The sequence below is a fragment of the Ursus americanus genome, chromosome 14 (assembly GCF_024610735.1).
Source record: "Ursus americanus isolate L20-20 chromosome 14, mUrsAme1.1.p, whole genome shotgun sequence".
Taxonomy (NCBI): domain Eukaryota; kingdom Metazoa; phylum Chordata; class Mammalia; order Carnivora; family Ursidae; genus Ursus; species Ursus americanus.
In genome coordinates this window covers 58,407,388-58,429,018 of record NC_142140.1, presented here as the reverse complement: position 1 = coordinate 58,429,018, position 21,631 = coordinate 58,407,388, and the positions used below count along the sequence as shown (strand labels likewise).

The 21,631-nt window shown below is 58.3% G+C and overlaps 1 protein-coding gene across 2 annotated transcripts; it reads left to right on the top strand.

Moving 5' to 3' along the window:
- The first annotated feature begins 1,041 nt into the window (after window positions 1–1,041).
- Window positions 1,042–21,496, top strand: THOP1 (thimet oligopeptidase 1). 2 transcript variants are annotated; one of them, XM_045800086.2, is made up of 13 exons: window positions 1,042–1,213; window positions 4,239–4,451; window positions 7,042–7,190; window positions 8,213–8,320; window positions 11,270–11,372; window positions 14,455–14,615; window positions 15,374–15,509; window positions 15,922–16,288; window positions 16,660–16,861; window positions 19,133–19,319; window positions 19,474–19,602; window positions 20,382–20,518; window positions 20,996–21,496. In XM_045800086.2, the coding sequence occupies exons 1-13, from the start codon at window positions 1,198–1,200 to the stop codon at window positions 21,152–21,154; spliced, it is 2,067 nt and encodes a 688-aa protein (XP_045656042.1). In that variant the 5' UTR covers window positions 1,042–1,197; the 3' UTR covers window positions 21,155–21,496. The 2 variants fall into 2 exon arrangements, with proteins under 2 accessions (XP_045656042.1, XP_045656043.1); XM_045800087.2 differs by having other exon boundaries at window positions 20,999–21,495.
- The last annotated feature ends 135 nt before the right edge of the window (window positions 21,497–21,631 follow it).

The window sequence follows — 21,631 nt, the reverse complement described above, 5'->3', positions numbered from 1 at the left end:
GAAACGAGGACGTAAGTTAACCCTTTGCCCTTGATGGCAAGCGCTATAAAGAAAAAAGGGCGCGCCGCGGTTATGACTGGGGAGGCAAGTGGGCCGGGACGGTTAGGGAAGATCTACCTTGTAGATGTGGACTTGGAGGATGAGGAAAAAACTCCAGGTACGGAAAACAGCGAAAATGAAGATTAAGTAGGCTAAAGCTTGGTGTGCTTAATAGAGGGTGTGATGAGGAAGTTCCCTAGGATGTCTCACAACTGATCACCGTTAGTGATGAAGTTGCAAGAAGTGTTCTCCTAACTCACTTTTATCCCATTTAAAACGCATGCATGGTTAAAGCCCGGAGTTCTTTAAGTTCTTTTGCAGAAATTAGGGGAGTAGGTTTTTTGACCATTTTAGTTCTAGCAAATTTTTCTACCTGGGGGCCTTAGTTCAAGGTTTTGTTGTTTGTTTTAATGGGCTACAATAGTTACAGGTTAGGGTACTGCACCGTTTCGAAACACCTGTTGTTTGAAGTCCTGGATTCATTTACTGAAGCTTTCTCGATTTTTTAAAAAACTGCCTTTAATTTAATTAATTGATTCACCGGATTCTGCTGATGTATGTGCCCGCCTCTATTCGTTAGATGCTAGAAGTTGGGCAGGATGCTCGTTGGCATAATCTACAAAGAGCGCCTCAGATCTGGATGGTAAGCGGTCACTAACGTGACGCCCTCAGGTGAGGGAGAAAACCTGCAAAACTAGCCGAATACACGGTTATGAAAGTAGAAAGGGGGCAAGCACAAGTGAAAACGGGAGCTAGAAGCCCAGGCAGAAAAGTCCCGGCAGAAAAGAACCTCAAGCACACAGGCTTCCGGGAGCCAGCTGTGTGTGGTTTCCGTAGAAACGTCCCTCCCGGGCCTCCCCGAAGGTTCCGCCCTCTCGCCGCCAGAGCCAATGATGGGCAGGAAGGGTTCCAGCGCGTGCGTGGAGTGCGCCAGCCTTCCAAAGCACCGCCCCGGGGGTGTGGGCGGAGCTGGGCCGCGCCTGCGCCCTGTCCTTCGGCTCACGCGCCCTCCCAGCATTCAGCGGGCGCGCGGGCGGCTGGCACCTCACTCCCGGCTGCTGCGGACCCTGGGTGGACAGAGGCGGCCTGCCGCGGCAGCTGAGGCAGCGCGACGCGGACCAGGTGGAGGGAGGGGCCGCCGGTGCACACCCGCCAGCCATGAAGCCACCTGCAGGTACCGGCTGCCCCTCGGAGCGGCCCCGCTCACCGGACCCGGGCGTCCCCTCCACCCTCGCGCCTCTCGGGGTCGCGACTCGGGCCTAGGAGCCGAGCCTAGTGACCCTCTAGGGGCTGGAGCCTGGGGGGAATGGGTCGGCGACCCCGGGACCCTGCCCCCTGGGCGGCCGAATGAACGAACCAGCTTTTCCAGCGCTTCATTCATTCAGCCAACTCTGTGTGTGTGGCTTCAGCTGAGCACGGGTCGGGTCCTGGGGGCGGACCCCGCGGGAGACCGGGAGTTCTAGGCGGAGTTTCAGAGCCAGAGACAGGCGTTCAACCAGCGGAGAAGCAAGGCAGGGCTTTAGAGAGTGATCGGTGGTGGGGCTGACGGCGCTTCTCTGGAGAGGGCGGTCCCTGAGTGGCTTCTCGGAGGAGGTGGCCTATCAACCCGGACCCAGCGGGGAGAAGCAGCTATGCTGCTAGGACCTGCGGGAAGGCCTCCCCAGGTGGCGGGAACTGCGAGGGCAAAGGCGGGGAGGCAGGTGCACGCGGAGCGCGTTTGGGTAGCAACAGGTCATTTCGGGGAGAACACAGCTGGGACTCCCTTTTATTTTAAGGGCAGGGGGGCGTCGTGAAAAGGTTTTCGTTATGGGAGCGATGGAATGTGCGTCCTGCATTTAAAAATTGCCCAAGCTGCTTTGTGGTGTCTCCTGACCTGCCGGTCTCTCTTCCCCCCAGTTCTTTCTCCAGCCGACTGTGATGATAATTGCATTAATGGTAATCATAATTAGGGTTATTGGGGCCTCAGGAGGGCAAGAATGTTGTCTGCCTTGTTTGCAGCAGAATTGTTAGCCTGGGACCCAGCAGGTAGGTAGCAAGCTGAAATACTACAGAATAAATGCATCTGCTCCAGATTTTCAAGTCCTAGCTCCTCCAGGAGATTTTGCTGACAGTTCTCAGCTTACACACATCTCTTACCTTGTCCGAGCTTCTGGAGTCCTTTTTTACCGCCAAATGTAACACAGACCCACATCTTTCTTCTGCAGTTCTGAAGTCCACAGCGCTCTGCGAGTGGAAGGATTTTCCCCAAGCTCGCTGCAGTTGGTCAGAATATCAACCTGTCCTGGCTCAAGAGCCTTTCTTTTTCCCACTTGGTGTATGTCAGTGGTCCTCAGCTGAGGGGGGGGGGGATTGCGCCATGCCAGGGGACACTGGCAGTGTCTGGGGACATCTGTGATTGTCACGACTGGGGGTGCTCCTGGCATTGAGTGGGTGGGCACCAGGGGTGCTGTTCCATACCCTACAGGGCCCAGGGTGGATTCCCACCCCAGAGAGCGACCCAGCCACAGATGTTGATAACGTTGTTAAAAAACCTGCCCTAGAGACGCCAAACACGGGTCCCAGATGGCAGTACCCTGCAAAGATCCCATCCCTCTTCGGTATACACAAAAAGGCGGTAGTCCAGGACCACTGTGGCCCTGCTCAACTCCCTGCCATGCCAGAGGGGAAAATGGGGCACAAGTGGGTATTTCCTGGAGGAGCTTCTACTGATTCTGCATTCCATTCCCTGCTGGGGGATCACATGAGCCTGTGTTCATTAATTCAAGTAACTCGGGGCAGGTATAGCCATTTGAGACATACAGGTGCTGCAGGGATGCCATTGGGACATCTAAGAAAGAAACATGGGATGGAAGATTGGCAGGGTTGGGCTCAGGGCAGAGGGGGCAGCCTGTGGGAAGGCCTGGGAGATACCTTGAAGAAAACAGGTGTGGCTGGGCCAGGCCAGCTGGCCAGACCTGCTGTGCAAGACCCAATAGAGTCTAGATGGTGTAGACCAGGGATTGGCAAACTGGTCGGTAAAGGGCTCGCTCGTTTAGGCTTGGTGAGTCGCATACTCAGTCTCGTGCAACATCATTTTGACCCTGCCGGCTGTACAAAAGCAGATTGTTGTTTGCTGACCCCGGTACAGACTTCCAGTAAGGGTTGAAGTGGGATGGCGCCCTGGAAAGGGGGCAGGAAGATCTGACAACCAGAGATTTATGAAGCGGGGTGGGGTGCATATGATACACTGGTTCACAGGGTTGGAGCCAAGGTCAGACTTCATGGGTTTGAATCCCACCTCTGCCACTTGCTGGCATGGGATCATGGCATGACACTTGAATTCTCCAAATCTCAGGACCTCCGTCTGTACAATGGGGGCCACATAGGACCCAGAGTTCACAACTGTGAATCAACGAGGGAATGAAAGTAAAACATCTTTACCCTGAGCACTGCACAGCAGTTTAAGCGACTGCTGTTTTTATAGACCACAGTCTCTTATCCAAAAACTCTTGGGGCTAGGGATGTTTCAGTAATATGGAATTTCTCCTATTTTTGGAAAGTAATACAATATGAATGTCACATTACATCAAGGGATGTCGGGGGTAGCACCTTGTAGTCAAACAGGTTAACTCAGATGGAGGTGTAGACCAAATATCCACCCAGCACTGCCGATTTGGGGGCTGGGTCATTGGGGTGTCCAGGGCCCTAGGCGGTGTCCAGCAATATCCCCGTCCACCCCCCACACTCGATACAGTAGCATCGCTCTCCAGTTGCAACAAGCACAGACACCCTCAGAGATCACCCAGTGTCTTCCCGGGTATAGAATTTTCTTCTGTTTAAAGGATTGGTCGGGGCGCCTGGGTGGCACAGCGGTTGAGCGTCTGCCTTCGGCTCAGGGCGTGATCCCGGCATTATGGGATCGAGCCCCACATCAGGCTCCTCCGCTATGAGCCTGCTTCTTCCTCTCCCACTCGCCTTGCTTGTGTTACCTCTCTCGCTGGCTGTCTCTATCTCTGTTGAATAAATAAATAAAAAATCTTTTAAAAAAAAATAAATAAAGGATTGGTCACCCTGTGCACCCGTGCAAAGCCCTTGGGCCTTGCCTACCTGCACGGGGAAACTGTGTTCCTGCCCTTGCCCTCCAGCCCCTCGTTAGTCTAACCCTAACTCTGTTCTTGAAGCACACAATTTCAGTGTGGGGCTCTGTCTTCTCTGTCCAGCCTGTGCAGGAGACGCCCTGGACACAGCGGCCCCGTGCTCCGTGGTGAACTACCTAAGATGGGACCTGAGTGCCCAGCAAATAGGGGAGCTCACTGTGGAGCTCATTGAGCAAACTAAGCGTGTGTATGACCAGGTGGGCTCCCAGAAGTTTGAAGACGTGTCCTATGAGAGTACCCTCAAGGCGCTGGCTGATGTGGAAGTGGCCTACACAGGTAAATCTGGGTCAGGATCCGGGCAGGGAGGCAGAGCAACTATGGCCTTGGAGCTCCTGGACCCTGGCCATGGCTGAGGCCTCTTACTCCCCAGGGGGGTGGTGATGGATAAAGGAGCTGACTGGGGGTAAAGGCATCTGCTCGGCAAGAGGCAGCCTGAAGGGCCGCTTGTTCCCCTGCGTGCCCTACTGCACAGCCTGGCATGTCGAGTCCTCATGGGCTACGACGTCTGAGAGTCCAGAGCAGGACAGCATGTCTAACAGCACTCCTCTCCAGAAGCCAGCTCAGGTGCCAGCCTTGAAACTGGAGCCACTTCATGCTCCTTTCTGTGTCCCAGGAGATACTTGTTTTTTCTCTGAGCCACTGAACTCGGCCCCCTTTGCTTTTCTTCTCCCCCCTGCGCTTTGGGTAATCTGATGCCATCAGGTGTCCTCATCACCACGCAGCTGGCTCCTTCTCTCCTCCTGGGGGTCTGTTTGCTCCCTTCGTGAGGGATGAGGTGCTCAGTCAGACAGATGTGGCCCTGCTTCCCCGAGCCCCTCTGTAGAGGTTGACGGTGTGGGGACAAAAGACCGAGGCGGGGCTTGCAGCAGAGAACTCTGAGCTGAGGAAACCCCGCCCCTGGATCGCTAGCCAAAGTCCTTTCTCTGGGAACCTTGGAGAATCTCTGCTGGGGGGTTTTTTCGAAGCCTCCTGCTGCCGTGTTTGCCAGATGTCCCGGGTTTCTGTGCTGCCTGCAAGTGGGTGCGCCTCAATCTCCCCCCTCATCTCTTTTCAGAGAGGCTCTTGGCAGTTGCATGATGCCAGTTCTTGCCTGTTGGGCAGAGCCCTGCCAGACACCAACTTCACTCCTACAGCCTTTTTTTCCATCTCCCCACGGTAGCCAAAGGAATTTTATTTTATTTTACTTTATTTTTAAATATTTTACTTATTTATTTGAGGGGGAGAGAGAGAGTGTGTGCACACCAGCATGCGCACACGTATGCATACGTGCATGATGTGGGAGGGAGAAGCTGACTCCCCACTGAGTAGGGAGCCCAATGCGGGGCTCGGTCCCAGGACCTCGGGATCGTGACCTGAGCTGAAGGCAGACGCTTAACTGACTGAGCCCCCCCCCCCCAGGAATTTTAAGGAAACTAAAATTGAATCACAGCATTCCCCTCAGCCAGCCCCTTAGTGTCTTTCCACTGCCCTCTGGACAAAGGCCAGAGTCCTCGATGTTGCTTTTGGTGCGGTTTGCCCCTCTCTGACGCTCCTAGTAGGGTTTGTGTGTGTCCGGCCGTGTGGCCGCTTAAACTCGCTCACACTCTCCCGTTTCGGGGCTTCACACAGCTCCTGCTTTTCTGGATGTTGGGCTCCTCTGTGATCATGCATTAACTCCCCTGAGGAGCCCCTTCGTGGGCCCCCTCTGCTCACAGCGGCAGTTTGCATCGATCCCACACTTTGTACCACTTTGTTGTCACACTTAATGCAGTCACAGGCGCTTGTGAGCCTGTAAATCCCAGTCGGACGTATGCTGTTTCTGTCCTTTTCACTGTTCTCTCTCAGGCAGCCAGCGGCAGGTCTGCCCTGGGGCCACAGGAACGACCAAGCTATGATTTGAATACAGGTCTTTCCAACTGAGAATATTTGTTTTTTGAAACTAAATGCTCTGTTGAGATCTGATTTATATATCATAGAATTTGCTCAAAGCATACATTTCAGTGGTTTTTATATTCAGAGTTGTCCAACCATCACTATGTTCTAATTCTAGAACATTCCATCACCCCAAAGGGAAATCCTGTCCCCATCAGCAGTCACTCTCCACCCCCCTCCCAGCCCCCGCGAGCCCCCTTCCCATCCGTGGAGGAGCCTGTTCTGGACGTGTCACACACGTGGACTCACACGCCGTGGGGCCTTCTGTGTCTGGTTCCCTCCCTGAGCGTCGTGGGCTCAGGGTCCGTCCCCAGGCAGCGCGTGTGGGCACCTTCCTGTTCCTGGCTGAGTGGCGTGCCGCGTGTGATGGACACACTGTGTGTGTCCGCCCACCTGTCAGTGGGCATTTGAGTTATGTCCTCTTGGGTTATTCCCGGTCCAGCTGCTGTGAACCTGTGATTTTTACGTGATTTTTGTGTGATTTTTGTGTGATTGCGTGTAGGCACCTCCTCGTGTGTTGCCGGGTCAGGCGGTGACTGTTAAAAGCTTACACTCTCACAGCCACTCACACTTCCTCTATTTAACGAAACGCTCTGTGTAAGTTAGGGAATCACTTATGAATTTAAAATGCTGCCATCAGTAGCCGTGGCTCTTTTCCTGGAATCAAGTTATTTTAGCCTCTCTAGGTCTTGTCATACTTCTCTGTTATGGTCCTTCTTTCCTTGGAGTGTTGAAAGTTGACTCTGTTTCCATCGGATTGTGAGATCCCCAAGGATGTAGATGACCACGCCCTTTCTTTCTTCCGGCACCTGGCCCAGGGCCCAGGGTGGAGAGCGTGCACGGAACAGATCGGCAGACACGGATGAGCTGCGGGCCTGGTGGGGGTGAGGTCGGCACTTGCCAGTTTCTCCCTGGGGCCTCTTTTCACACCTGTCCTGTTCTCTCCCCGTTTCAGTTCAGAGGAATATCCTCGACTTCCCCCAGCATGTTTCTCCATCTAAGGACATTCGGACAGCCAGCACAGAGGCGGACAAAAGGCTGTCCGAGTTTGATGTGGAGATGAGCATGAGGCAGGACGTGTACCAGAGGATCGTCTGGCTGCAGGTGAGGACGCCGCGAGGCACCGGGCATGCTGGAGGTAGACACCCGGGGGTCAGCCCGGCGTCCAGATGGGCACTGCTGGGTTGAACCTCTGTAGACGTGATCGTTCTGTTCCTCAGACTTAGAAGGTGGAGAGCTGAGGGGCTCTGGGGGTGGCCGGCGAGGGCGGGGGGGGGGGGCGCTGTGTGACGGTGCAAACGCACTAATGGCCACTGAACCGTGCGTTTAAGAATGGCTGAGGTGGTAAGTTTCGTGTTCTCTTTTACCGCAGTAAAGAAACACGGAAGGGTGACAGACAAATGCAGAGGACACAAATAAGAGCCTAAGATGCCTAGGACTTTTGTAAGCCTTCCCTGCACCCACCACATGGTTTCATTTTCCTGACCTCGCCGGGTGCTCCGTAGGGCTGGTGTCCTGCCTCCCGGCCTTGGCCGCTGGTGTCAGAGTGAGCCGTGGAGGTGGGCAGTGGTGCTCCCATCCGTTCCCTTAGCGCCTGCGTCCCCTGGGTCAGGAGAGCGCACCAGCGTGCTGTGGGGCAGGCAGGGCACGCGGCCCGTGGAAGCACGAGCAGGCTTTTGTAGTCGTGGCTTGGAGACCTTCGTTAGGTGTACCTGCGGTCGTGAGAACGGATTCAGACAGTCTGTCCTTCGCCCGGTTTCCCCCAGCGTAAATATTTTGTAAAGCCCGTCACTGTCACAGCCAGGATGATGACCTGGAGGCCACTCACCGTTCTCATTCCCATTTAACCATTCACCTGTGGGAGGCGCTCTGGGCCGGTTTTAGTTTGAGCTGTTCCCAGGAAGCGGGTTTTATGTGAACGTAAGTCTCCATGTCTCTGGCATGGACGCCCAGGAGCGCCCTTGCTGAGTCGGGGGGTGGTCATAGCTGCTGTCCCTGGTGGCTGCACGATCTCACGTTCCCTGCAGTGATGTTTGCGCCAGTGCCTCGGTCTCCCACTGCCTCCCCAGCACCTGGCAGTGCCTCAGCTTTCCATCGCATATACACCTGTGGTTGTCTTACTCTAGGAGAAAGTTCAGAAGGACTCGTTGAGGCCAGAGGCCATGCGGTACCTGGAGCGACTGATCAAGCTGGGCCGGAGAAATGGGCTGCACCTGCCTGAGGACACTCAGCAAGTAAGTGCCAGCTTGGGGGGGGGGCCTCTGGCTGCGTGCCCACCTCTGCTGCCTCAGTTCTGGGAAGGGGGGTCTGTCTGGAATAGCTCTGCCTTTGCACCCACCCTGCCCTGGGTTCTCCAGAGTTACGGTGTGGCTTTCCCAAGAGCATGGCACTCCCTCAGCTACGGAGAAACGGCCCGGTGCAGGGGGCGCACCCACTGGTCCTCTCCGTGACTTTGGTGCAGTGGCATTAAGGAAGAGCTCCCCCCCGCTGGGGCCTCCTGTTCTCTGTACTCGGCTGCAACAGCACGGCTTCCCTCTGGTACAGACGTGCGGGGTTCCCGCACCACGCGGTTCTCAGTGACGCCAGCCGGGTGTCTAGCACCACCTACCCGGAGGTAGTGTCAGGTCCCACAGCTCCAGGGCTTGGCCCCTTGAGACTGCACGGACGTGAGACAGCAATCCCAGACCCAGGCTGTTATCTCTGCTTCTGAGTGACCAGCTGTACGGCTCAGAGGTCCCCCTTTCTTAGGTTCAGGTCATTTTCTAGAGCAGCTTGCAGAGCTCAGGAAAAGCTTACGTGTCATTACTGACTTGTCGTAAAGGGTATAACCCGGAATGGCAAGGTCTGGGGGGAGGCACGGAGCTCTGCCCTCCCTGTGTGCGCCATCCTGGTAGCTCTCTGAACCCTGTCCTTAGGAATTCTGTGGGGGCCTCATTGCGTAGGTATGACTGATTACCACTGATGATTGATTGAACCTGCAACCTCCAGCCCGTCTCCCCTCCCAGAGCAGCAAGGAAGTGCCATACCGCGCTGTGGGTGGTTGGTTCCCTGGCCACCAGCCCCCATCCTCAGGGGCTTTCCAAAGTCAGCTCATTAATATGCACTCAGATGTGGTTGAAAGGGAACACGATGATCCCCACTCCTGTGTCACTTGGGCTGTTGCAGTTTCTTGTTATCACGGAAGAAATTCCAAGGGTTTTAGGAGCTGTGTGCCGGGAATGGGGACGAAGACCAAATACACGTTACCTATTGTAAGTCCCAGCCTCACAGATGGCATCTCCTGTGCTCTGGCCTGGATCAGTGAGCGAGCCGGGCTGCCCCTGCCCCCCATCCTGTGGTTAATCTCTGAGGATCTTTGTTCGCCTCATTCACTCCCCATTTTCTCTGAGTGCCAGGCAGCCGCATAATGGAGGTGGCCGGGCTGTGGGCAGTGGCCGGGCTGGTTTGCACACAAGAGGTGCCCTTATGGGTGAGCTGTTTACCGTCCCCAGGAACTGGTCACACCTAGGAGAGGCCAGCTCTTCAGCATCAGTGAGACCCCCAGACGGGAAAGCACCAGGACACAGGAAATGAAAGACACAGTTAATGCAGACATTAGATCACACCCAGAGCTCAGCAACTGTCCCTCTGGTCACTTAGAACGGACACTGTTCTGGTTAGGCCAGCACCTCTGCCTTATGGCTGAAGAAGCCAGGACTCCGAGAGATGAGGCTAAAACCGATCCGTCGTTAAAACCAATGCCGGTGAGGGGTGCCAGGCTGGCTCAGTCGGTGGAGCGAGCAACTCTTGATCCTCAGGGTCGTGAGTTCGAGCCCCATGTTGGGTGCAGAGATTACATAAAAATAACAATCCTTTTTTGATATAGGTTTTTTTTTTTAATTGATATATGTATCTGAGAGAGAGACTTTGCATGCGCGTGAGCCTGGGAGGGGCGAGAGAGAGAATCTCAGGCAGACTCCCCGCTGAGCACGGATCCTGATGCGGGGCTCGATCCCGGGACCCTGAGATCATGACCTGAGCTGAAGCCAAGAGTTGGACTCTCAACCGACTGAGCCACCCAGGTGCCCCGATAAAAATAAGAATCTTAAAAACAAAAACAAGAAACCCAGTGCCAGTGGGGTCGGAGTCGGATTCCATCCTGGGCCGTGGGATCCAGAATCCGGTGTGGCGTCTCCCCTTTGGTGGGTGCACGCACTACGCTCAGTCGAGCGACAGCTATTTTCAGTTTTTATAGTCTCCGCACCTAACGTGGGGCTTGAAACCGCGACCCCAAGAGCACGAGTCACGTGCCCCCTGACTGAGCTGGCCAGGTGCCCTGCAGTTCTTAAAGCTCCGTTGGCTGTTGAAAGCCAGGCATCTGTGTACCGGGGGCTGCACAGACGTTGACTTGAGAGCCGCCTTGCCGGAAGGGACGCGGGGAGCGCCACGTGGAGGAGGGAGCCTCGTGGAAGGCATTGAGCCGGGGCGGTGGGCTGGGTGGGGACCCCGAAGCGTTGTCTCGTTCTGCTAGGGCACGTCCTGTTTTCCTCCTGCGTCTCAGAGCCTTAACTGGCACGGCTTCAGTGAGATAAGGGAGTGCGTGTCAGTGCCCAGCGCAGGGTCGTGGCCGGCGAGGCTCAGCGCGCCTGTGCCGGCTGCTTGTGAGCCAGGGTCTCACCCAAGGAGCCCCGCGATCCCCGCAAAGCTGTCAGGCACATTTGCCCTGCCCTGCCCCCTCCTGTCCTCTGCTGGCACAGAGCAGCAGTCGTCATGCCCAGGGCTGGGCTTGGCCCTAGGGCCCCCGGGGGTGGCGGTGGGCCGACGTAGTGGCCCCATAGCACCCCCTCCCGTGCTGCACCTCACCCCCCATCAAAAGTTTCCACATTGAGGCTTAGCCCTGCTGCTCTGTCAAAATGTCTGAAAGCCTAGGCTGCGGACTCTGAAGATAGTAGGGTCCAGAACTCTTTTTGCTGGGGTCGCCTAACAGATGGGGACGGTAGCCCGAGGTCCCCAGGGTCACCAAGGCCGCTCAGTGTGGAAGCCGGTGTCTGTGTTCTGTTGGCGCCGCGTAAACCGGTGTTAGAACCTGATGTCTGTGTCTTTTCCATCCCCTCTTCCCGCCTCGCCTGTCTCTTCTCCCTGTAGGGAGGGAGCCCCCAGCCCTGGTGGCAGAGCTCCACTCACAGCTGTGCTCCTCCCTCCAGAAAATCAAGAGCATTAAGAAGAAGCTGAGTCTTCTGTGCATCGACTTCAACAAGAACCTGAACGAGGACACGACCTTCCTGCCACTCACACGAGAGGAGCTGGGTACTGGTGGGGGCGTGGGCTGGGGTGGGGCTGCCTCGCGGTCTCAGGACCCTCACAGGCCATGGCCACCACCCGCAGGCTTCCGAAGTGCGGGGACATTTGTGTCCACTGCCCTGGGTGAGGGGGCTTCTTCACTTGGATTAGTCAGCGCTTTGGAATCTGTGTTTCTAGATCCTTCCTCTAGCAGTGCCAGGAGCTCTGGGTCAGGCGGCTGAATTCGCCAGGATTTCCCCTTTGAGACCCACGCCCCCGCCTGTTGCTCTTGTTTCTTTTTTCTTTTCTTTTTTTTAAGATTTTATTTATTTGCCAGAGCACAAGCAGGGGGAGCAGCAGGCAGAGGCAGAGGGAGAATCAGGCTTCCCGCTGAGCAGGGAGCCCGATTTGGGGCTCGATGCCAGGACCTCGGGATCATGACCTGAGCTGAAGGCAGACGCTTCACTGACTGAGCCCCCTCAGCGCCCCTGCTCTTCTTGTTTCGGTTTTATAAGAGGATCGGGTAGACGCATCTTGGCTGATTCTTGTCCCCAAACCTGGCTGTAGGTGGGGATTTTGAAGGGTTGTGGCCAAGGGGTCTTTTTAAATTTTTATTCTTTTCTTTTTTTTTTTTTTTTAAGATTTTATTTATTTATTTATTTATTTATTTATTTATTTATTTATTTATTTATTTGACAGAGAGAGAGCCAGCAAGAGAGGGAACACAAGCAGGGGGAGTGGGAGAGGAAGAAGCAGGCTCATAGCGAAGGAGCCTGATGCGGGCCTCGATCCCATAACGCCGGGATCACGCCCCGAGCCAAAGGCAGACGCTTAACCGCTGTGCCACCCAGGCGCCCCTAAATTTTTACTCTTTTCTTTGCTTCTCTTTCCCCAACTGTTTCATTTCGAAAAACTTCACGCTGTGGGAAAGTTGTAAGGACTGTACCGCGGGAAGCCCTGTGTCCTTGGCGTCTCCTAGCTCCTAACTGACGGTGCACTTTCTGTCCTTTCCGTGGACACTGCCGCACGTATGTTCTTCGTGCTGTGAGAGAGTCGTCTGTGGGCCTGTGAGTCTCCGCTTCTTCCTTGGGCGGAGGCAGAGCACGGAATGGCTGCGTCGCGGGGAGCACAGCCCGTGCCCCCTGCTCTGCTGCCCCGATGGGTAGTCCTCTCCCCCGTCGGGTCCGCTCACGGAGCCCCCGTCACATGGAGTTTTCCTGTCTCTTTAGGCTCCTTTCCTAATGAACCGCCCCTCAGCCATTCACAAAAGTGTTGTCACCTCTCCTGACGTGGACGCTTTTGAAAAGCCTAGGCCAGCAGTTTCGCTCCTGCCTGCGAGCCCTGCCAGTCCCGTGTAAGGCGCTGGAGCGTCGTGGCAGTGACCTTGCAGCGGCTGCCTGGGGGGTGGCCGTGCCGCCCCGCTGCCAGAGCTCCCCCCACACACACCCAGAGGCGCCTGAGGGCAGCTCTCTTGCAAAGGGGCCCGCAGTGGCAGGTCTTCCTGAACAGGGATTTGCGGGTCCATCAGCGCCGCCCTCCGCCGCCCTTTGTTCTCGTTCAGTCCTGGCCGTAGTGCCTCAGGCGGCAAGTCCCCCTCCCCCCACAGCTGCCCGTGTGAGGACAGGCGCCCACTGTTTCCTGGCCAGAGGGGGATCCCGGGGCTGGAATCCGGCAGACGAGTTTGTGAGTTTGCTCACCCACAGCCTCGCGTGGGCCGGCTTTTCTGCCCCTTTGTCCAGCCCGAGGGGCCTTGCCCTGGCAGCCGGGCCTCCCGTGGGGCAGCTGGGCGCCCCGGCCGTGGAGCAGAGCCAGCCCCAGACGGCGGGGCGGTGACCGTGGCCAGGAGGCCTGGCCCGCGGGTCCTGCTGAGCGAGGGTGTGGCGCGTGTTCATTTTCTTCTGCTTGCCAAGGGGAAAGTTGGTGTCTGTTTACAGAGTCTCGGACAGCGTGTCTCTCTGTCCCCCGCCCCCTCCCCCCACGTTTCAGGCACTCGGGGAAGGTGCTTCTCTGCCCGTGCCTCCTTGGAGGTGGGGCCACTCTCCCTGTCAGCAGCAACTCCGGGGGTGCCCTGGGCTGCCGCTCCTCACGTTGAGCCGCTGGCTGAAGCTCCCACGGTCGGTCTTCTGACCCCATCATTCCTCGTGCGTTTGTGCGCTGGCCTCTCAAGTCAGAACTTCCCGTCCCCCTTAGTAGTGGGTTCATGTGCAGCGTCGGTGTGGACGGCGGCCCCATTGATCTGGGGACTGTGGTTTGCTGCTGCCCCTGTTTTGATGCCCAGGTTGTCCCAGTTCCACCTCAAGAGCCTCTGCGGCTTGAAGCGTCCCTGTTCCTCTGTGAGCACTGTCTTTGGGACTTGTGTCCTGGGCTCACTTTGTCCTTGCCCTGGCCTGGGCTGCTACTTAGAGACCAAGATGTGGGTGCCAGGCGTGCCCATTGCTGCTGTGGGACTGTTGTTCCCAGGCCCCGTCGCTGAGTTAGGAAATGGGTGTCTGCACATGTACGTGCGTGCACGCACCGAGCCTGGAGGCGGGGCCCTCCCAGCACTGCCCACCCTGCCGCACAGCATCCCTTCTCACCTGTACTGAGGTGAGGGCCCCGGGCGAGCTGGCCTTGGAAGGAGCCGTGGGCCAGGATGGAGCTGGGGCTGTGAGGTGGTGACCCCTGGAGGTTTTCAGTCGGAGGTGATGCGCCCAGATCTCTGTCTTAGGAGATGGTTCCGGGCGGGGAGCTGGGTGGGAGGTTCTTGCAAAAGTGTGGCCCATCGCGAGGGCAGCCGGGCGGCATCTGTCCATCCCTGGTGCCGCTGTTAGGGGAGGGACAAGGGAAGAGACTGCAGTTCCCGGAAGCCCCCTCTGTCAGGGGTTGAGCCGAGAGGAGCTTTTCCTCCCGGGGAGCCCTGGTGGGAAGGGCAGCAGCTCTCCGTCTTCCCAGAGGGGCTCAGGGCAGGGTGGGGAGGCTGGGCCTGGTGCCCTGCTCCTTGCAGGCACCCTGTTCCCTGCAGGCTCCCGGTCCTAGCCTGTCTCATGGAAGCGAAGCCCGCCTTCCCACCTCAGCTGCACGGGCCTGGTAGCTTCTCGGGCATGTGGCAGCCCTGGTTTTGTTCCTGCAGGCGGCCTCCCAGATGACTTTTTGAACTCGCTGGAGAAGGCTGGGGATGACAAGCTGAAAGTCACCCTCAAGTACCCGCATTATTTTCCCCTTCTGAAGAAATGTCACGTGCCTGAGACCAGGAGGAAGGTGGAGGAGGCCTTCAACTGTCGCTGCAAGCAGGTGGGAGGGTGATGCCTGGAAGTCGCGGGGCCTGTCCTGTCTGCCTGGCGCCTGCTGGGCCAGGCTCGGCAGTCGGCAAGCCCCGGGAGAGCTCAGCCGGCCCCTAGCAGACTTCCATGCCGGGTCTGGCTCTGGGCCCGGGCCACAGCTCAGGGTCTGACCCCTCCCCCAAGCCAGTCCCGTGTCTGAGTGACCATCTGCTGCTCCCGTGCCTTAGCTTTGGTCATCCCTTCTCTCTCGCCAGTGGTGCTGGGGCTTGAGCTGGGGTCTGCAGACACGCCCTCCCTTTTCTGTGTCTTGTGTGGCGGCCTGGGCCTCTGACTGCGGCCTGGGGCGTGTCTTCAATGCACAGACCTCCATTCCCACGCAGACGCTTGTGTTTGTGTTTGCGTCCACGCCGCTGTGTGGCCTCGCTGCTGTTCAGTGTCTCCAGCAGACGGGGCTGAGCTCCCCGTGCACAGTGCCTCCTGAGGCTCACCTGCATAGTCCTGGCCCCACATTGCTCTCCACTCGTGACTTTTGAACCCCTCATGGTTACACCCTTTCTGTTTCTGGGTCCGAAAGGCACCTGAGGGTTTATAGAGATGCATGTGTTATGGCAGGACCACAGCACAGCCATAGAAACCTAGGCAATGGGAAGGAGGGAGGGAAATGAGACGCAGCTGGGTTCCTGGCATTCCGGAACTGTGCTGGCCACGGGGCCCAAGTGGGAGGTGGCGGGCCCGGCACCCACAGAGCTGGTCGTTGGTTGGTTCCAGGAGAATTGTGCGATCCTCAGAGAGCTGGTGACCCTCCGGGCACAGAAGTCCAGCCTGCTGGGATTCAGCACGCATGCTGACTATGTCCTGGAGATGAACATGGCTAAGAGCAGCCAGGTGGTGGCTACTTTCCTAGGTAACCCCTTGCCGCCCCCAGCCTCCCGCCGTGGGTTCCAGGAGTGGGATTTGGGCCTCTGAGAGCCACATTCTGTCCACCCTAGAGTGGGAATCCTAACACCCTCAAGGCGCTCTAACCTGATGGCCGAGCGTAGGGCTCTGGAGTGAGCCTGCGTCTGCCCTGGCTCTGCTGCCTCCCGGCGTGAGCTCTGGGCAAGTGTCCCCACTCCAGCCATCCTTCCCTGCTCGTGGAGGGAGACTGAGGGGTCGTCCGCCCCGCCCCCACCTGCTGCAGGGCGGTGCGTTGCCCGTCTGGCTTGTGCCGGCAGTCCGGCCTTCCAGGAGGGTACTGGGGCCATCGTGCTGTGGACCGGGGCTGGTGGGGGAGTGGCCGCAGGGAGGTAGCCTAGCTTCCCCTCTGCCCTCCCCAGATGAGCTGGCCCAGAAGCTGAAGCCCCTCGGGGAGCAGGAGCGGGCCGTGATCCTGGAGCTGAAGAAGGCCGAGTGCGAGCAGCGGGGCCTGGACTTCGACGGGCGCATCCACGCCTGGGACATGCGCTACTACATGAACCAGGTGGAGGAGACGCGGTACAGCGTGGACCAGAACCTGCTCAAGGAGTACTTCCCCATGCACGTGGTCACCAAGGGCTTGCTCAGCATCTACCAGGAGCTGCTGGGGCTGACCTTCGACCTGGAGGAGGGCGCCACTGTGTGGCACGAAGACGTGAAGCTGTACTCCGTGAGGGACTCGGCCTCGGGGAAGGTCATCGGGAAGTTCTACCTGGACCTCCACCCAAGGTGCCTATGAGCCGGGCGACGCTTCTCTGAGCCTCGGCGTTCCCATCCGTGACACGGGTTGGGGGGGGCGCCACGGTGCAGGGCCAGGTGCGGGGACAGGAGTGTTCACTGTCCAGGGAGGAGGGTGCCCGACACGTTCTGCCTGCGGCGCGGGATGAGTGTGGGGCAGGCCCCGGCTCCTGGGCACTTGCTCCTGAGAAGCAAGTCTGAGCTGCTCAGCCTGTCCAGGTCCCTGGGCTGGCAGATGGGTGATTAGGGGATGCAGAGTCAGGGTGGCGGAATCAGGGCCTCCTGTGGGGTCAGGAGCCCTCTGGGCCAGTCGGTGTGTGGAGCAGATCCCTGGCTGCCCCTGACCCTGCCTCCGTCCCCAGGGAAGGGAAGTACGGGCACGCGGCCTGCTTCGGCTTGCAGCCAGGCTGCCTGCGGCACGACGGGAGCCGCCAGATCGCCATCGCGGCCATGGTGGCCAACTTCACCAAGCCTACCCCAGACACCCCCTCCCTGCTGCAGCACGACGAGGTGGAGACCTACTTCCACGAGTTCGGGCACGTGATGCACCAGCTCTGCTCTCAGGTGCGTGCGATGCCGCGGGAGCGGGGCGGGGTGGGGCGGGGCGGGGCTGGGGGTCGGTGCGTCCGAAGGCTGCCTCCTCCTGGACAGTGAACACTCCCCGGGTCACCACGGCCACAGCGATGCCGGTTGCCATCGCGGAGCCCTACAGACGGCTGGCTGGATGGAAGTGTGTCCCTGTGGGGCTGAGGGTCTGTGTTCAGTGTGTCAAGAGCACCGGTTCCTTCTAAGGCAGCTCTCCTCGGCGTGCAGCTGGCTGTCTCCTCACGTCCTCATGTGGTCGTTCCTCTGTGCATGTCTCTCATAAGGATGCCAGTTGTTGGGTTAGGGCCACCCCGGGGACCTCATTTTAAGTTGAATATTTTAGTGATCATTAGTTTACCAAGTTATGGAGGTGTCATTGCTGTGCAAACATTTTGCAACATTTCCATCACCAGAAAGAGCCTTCATGTCTCTTAGTTACCTCCCCAGCCCCCGACCCCCTTCCTATCTGTGGAGGAGCCTGTTCTGGACGTGTCACACACGTGGACTCACACGCCATGGGGCCTTCTGTGTCTGGTTCCCCCTGAGCGTCGTGGGCTCGGGTCCGTCCCCGGGGCAGCGTGTGGGCGCCTCGCTCCTGCTGGTGGCCGAGGGACGTGCCCACGCATGGGATTCACTGAGAAGTGTGTTTTGAGCAGAGGGTTTTGTGTACTGCCTTTTTTCTTTCACGGTTTGCACTTCTTGTGTCTTGTTGAAAAGATCATTTTCTCCTAATTTCGCTCTTGGAAGTTTTGGCTTCAGCTCTGTGTTGGTCTGTCGTCCACTGTGCGTTGTGTTGTCCGTGGGGTGACGGCCCTCAGCGGCCAGCGGCCCCTCAGGGCAGGGCAGCGTCTGTGCAGCACTGGGGCCCTGTGTGCCCTGGACACCTCGCCCGTCCTGCTCCGTGCCCCTCACCTCTTCCTGCCTTCGCGCCGCATGCTCACGGGGTATGTCCCGTATCTGGAACATTCTTTTGTCAGCTACTCTCGTGGCTCCCTCATTTCCTTCAGGTCTTTGTAGATTGGCATTCTCACTACTCACAGTTCTGTAAAGTCACCGCGAGCACAGAGTTCGTGAATACCAAATCAGGGCTCCCGCACGAACACAGGGTTACGTCCCTGTGAGTGACGATCCATATGGAACCTTGTGTCGTGCGTGTTCCTGTTGAAAGATGCCTCTAACGCGTACTGTCGTTCACACCGAACTCGCAGCCGGTGGCGCCATAGCTCATGCTGCAGGGAGCGCCTCTGACCGACCGAGTGCTCTCTCTGCACGTCACGGCCTCGTGCCCTTGGGAAAGCCGCATTGCACTTCAGCGTGGCGGTTGGGATCCGTTTTATTTATTTATTTTTGAAGGTTCTATTTATTTGAGAGGCAGAGAGAGCTCATGAGCAGAGGGAGAGGGGGAAGCCGGCTCCCCCGCGGAGCAGGGAGCCTGATGGGGGACTCGATGGGGGACCCCGGGATCATGATCTGAGCTGAAGGCAGACGCTTCACCGACTGAGCCCTCCAGGCACCCCTGTTGGGATCCATGTAAACAGCCCAACTGCCTACAAAAGAACACAGAAATGAGGGTGGAAAAAAAAGCTCTGAACAGAGCACAAAAAGGACCCTCGTCCCAGAGCTAAAGTTCAGAGGCAGAGGGTCGAATGACCGCAAAGTGCTACAGGTGCTGGTTTTGGGGTTAGAAATTTTAGCAAGTAGGCAAAGTCACAAATAGAATCCAAGCGAAACGAGGCCCAACACACGTCCTCTCCCAGTTCCCCGGTCCTGCCTCCCTCTGGGCCTGGAAAGGACTTGCCCAAGGGCATGCCGCTCCTTTGGCCGAGTGGCTACCAGAGCTGCTTCTAGCACGACTCAGCCAGGTGCTGCTCTTCAGGAAAATTTCTGACATAAAAGCGGAGAAAACACAAGGCGCCTCCAGATCCCGTGGTTTCCAGGCCCGTGCCTTTTGGGGTACAGGGCTTTTTGAGAGCATTGGCTTTGTGGGTGGAGGAAGGGAGCCTGGCGGCCAGCCAGGGATGGGCATGCTCCCTGCCTCTGTGTGTCCTGGGCCGGGATGTCTGTTAGCAGCCCCCCGGGAGCCTCAACTGTGCCCTGTCCCCAGGTGTGGGGGCCGCGCACAGCCTGCTGTCCGCTCGCCTTGCTGTGCCTGTCAGGAGAGCAGAGCATACCGCGTGTGCAGGCGAGGCCAGCGGCTAGGAGCTGGCCAGGCCTTGTCCAGACCTTCCTGCAGCTCTGCCCACCCCACAGGCAGAGTTCGCCATGTTTAGCGGGACGCACGTGGAGCGGGACTTCGTGGAGGCGCCTTCTCAGATGCTGGAGAACTGGGTGTGGGAGAAGGAGCCGCTCCTCAGGATGTCCCAGCACTACAAGACCGGCAGCGCCATCCCCCAGGAGCTGCTCGAGAAGCTCATCAAGTCTCGGCAGGCCAACACAGGTGCCCGCTGGGAGCCGCCCTCCTGCCCAGGGGCCTCTGGGAGGCCTTCGCCCCGAGGCTGGGGAGGGGGAGGCCAGGTGCATGCCTTGACGGGGTTCTCTGTTGCTTGTGTGGGAGTACAGAGCCAGCCTCCCTGTCTCCTTCTGCCCGTCAGGTCTCTTCAACCTGCGCCAGATCGTACTGGCCAAGGTGGACCAGGCCCTGCACACCCAGACGGCTGCAGACCCAGCGGAGGAGTACGCCCGCCTGTGCCAGGAGATCCTTGGGGTCCCTGCCACGCCAGGTAGCTGCTCGCGAGGTGGGCCCACCTGGGGGGTCAGGGTCTCCGCCGTTCCCGGAGTCAGAAGGATCTAGTGACGTGTGAAGGGAGTCAGGCCAGTTTATAGTTGGCAGCTGAGGCCCGGGAGGAAGCAGATGGCCTCTGGGCTTCTTGCTGCTTCGTGTCCCTGGGCCTCCCGGCTCCAGCAGGTGGCTGGCGGCCGGTGGGCGTGAGCAGCTCCATCCTTCCTTGCCGTCCCTCCTACTGCTCAGGTTGTGTGCTGCTTCCCTCCCCGCCAGCCGCTGAGCTCCCCCAGCGGTGCCCTCCCACGCCGTGCTCTGGAACAGGTGGGAGGTGCCGCAAGGACCAGGGATTTCATACCCTGCGAAAGAGCGGATGAGGTTGTGATGCTTGTCCTTGTGCGTTATCGCAAGTGCTCGGATTAACACACCTGGAAATAATTGGGATTTCGGTGTAGGTGGCGGGGAATTGCTTTGTTCTACAAGAACTTTAAAAATTCCATCGAAAAGCTTAACCATGCACGATCTCCGCTGTATGGGCGTGCCTTGATTTATCCTTTTGTGCGAACTCGTAAGCATCAGCAGATAGTGGGCCACGTGTATTTCCCTTGGCCATGTTGTCCAGCTCCTGCTTTCTAGGCGTGTCAGGCCAGGTCCTCTCCTGGGTGTGTGCGGGTCATCTCTGATGGGGCTGATTTGAGGCCCCCTTCTCCTGGCAAGGGCCCTGAGGGGGCTGGGGGATAGACTGGGGGCGCGGTGAGAGCCGTACCACGTCTGTCCCAGGAACCAACATGCCCGCGACCTTCGGCCACCTGGCGGGCGGCTATGATGCCCAGTACTACGGTTACCTGTGGAGCGAGGTATACTCCATGGACATGTTCCACGCGCGCTTCAAGCAGGAGGGCGTCCTCAACGGCAAGGTGAGGGCGGGCTGGCCGCTCAGGGGGGGGGGGGGGGCACCTGCCTGCGGAGGGAGCGCGTGACCTTTCAGCGCTGCTCCCTGCCGCCCGGGACCAGGGCAGGGGAGCGGAGGCACCCGCTGGTCTTCGCCGGCTGCTGAAGATGGGCCACCCTAGACCCTCCTGGGGCCAGGGCCTCAGCCGGCTTTCCAGACCTGTGTTCTGTCACCGCAGAAGCTCCGCCACCCGTGTGGTGGGCTCGGCCGGGGCCTCAGCCTCTGTGACGTGAAGGGCCTCGAGGAGTTGCAAATGGACGGGGTTCCTGCACACACATGCTCGTGCACATACCGTGCACATGCTTGTGAATACACTCGTGTGCTTGCGCACGCGTGCTCTCTCTGATGCTGATGCAGGCGCCCAGACGCCCACGTGTGGCCGGGAGAGGGGCTGCTCGAGGACTGGTGCTCGAGGACTGATCAGCCCCACCCCTATTCCCAGCAGGTCGGCATGGACTACAGAAGCTGCATCCTGAGGCCCGGCGGCTCCCAGGATGCCAGTGTCATGCTGAAGCTCTTCCTGGGCCGAGACCCCAAGCAGGATGCCTTCCTCCTAAGCAAAGGGCTGCAGGTGGACAGCAGCGAGCCACCGGCCTGCTGACGCACCAGGGCCCTGTGGACCCGGCCCCGGGCTCAGTCCCACCCCAGCCCCTGCTGCCTGTTGCCTCAGCGCCCAGTCAGGGAATGGGGTGGCCTGCCGCTCAGGGTGAGGGGGTGGGGGCAGGGTGAGGAGAGGGGCTGTGCATCCTCCCTGTTCATTCCTCCTGTCGGGTCTCCACAGGCCCCCCTCGGTGGCCAGCCTGGGCTGCTGGGGTCTTGTCCTCGAGATGTCTGGAAAACTCTGTGTCCAGTCAAGCCTGCCAACTCGTTGCACTAATCCATCCCCTTTTTGGGAAATTTTCTGAGTGAAAAGACGGTGGTTCTTTGAAATGCAGCCATTAAAAAAAGAAAAAAAGAGACTGTTGGCCTGGTCTCTGACTCTTGTCCCTTCTACCGTAGAACAGCCAACTGTTGGTTGTCACGGGGATGACGCGTGGGTGCGCTCATTACACCCCGATTGCCTGGCGATCAGCCCTCA

Excerpts from the sequence above, each read along its gene's own strand:
- THOP1 (XM_045800086.2), top strand. Across the intron at positions 4,452-7,041 it reads TGTGGAAGTGGCCTACACAG|TTCAGAGGAATATCCTCGAC; the intron begins GTAAATCTGGGT and ends TCCCCGTTTCAG. Across the intron at positions 19,603-20,381 it reads TGGGGTCCCTGCCACGCCAG|GAACCAACATGCCCGCGACC; the intron begins GTAGCTGCTCGC and ends CGTCTGTCCCAG.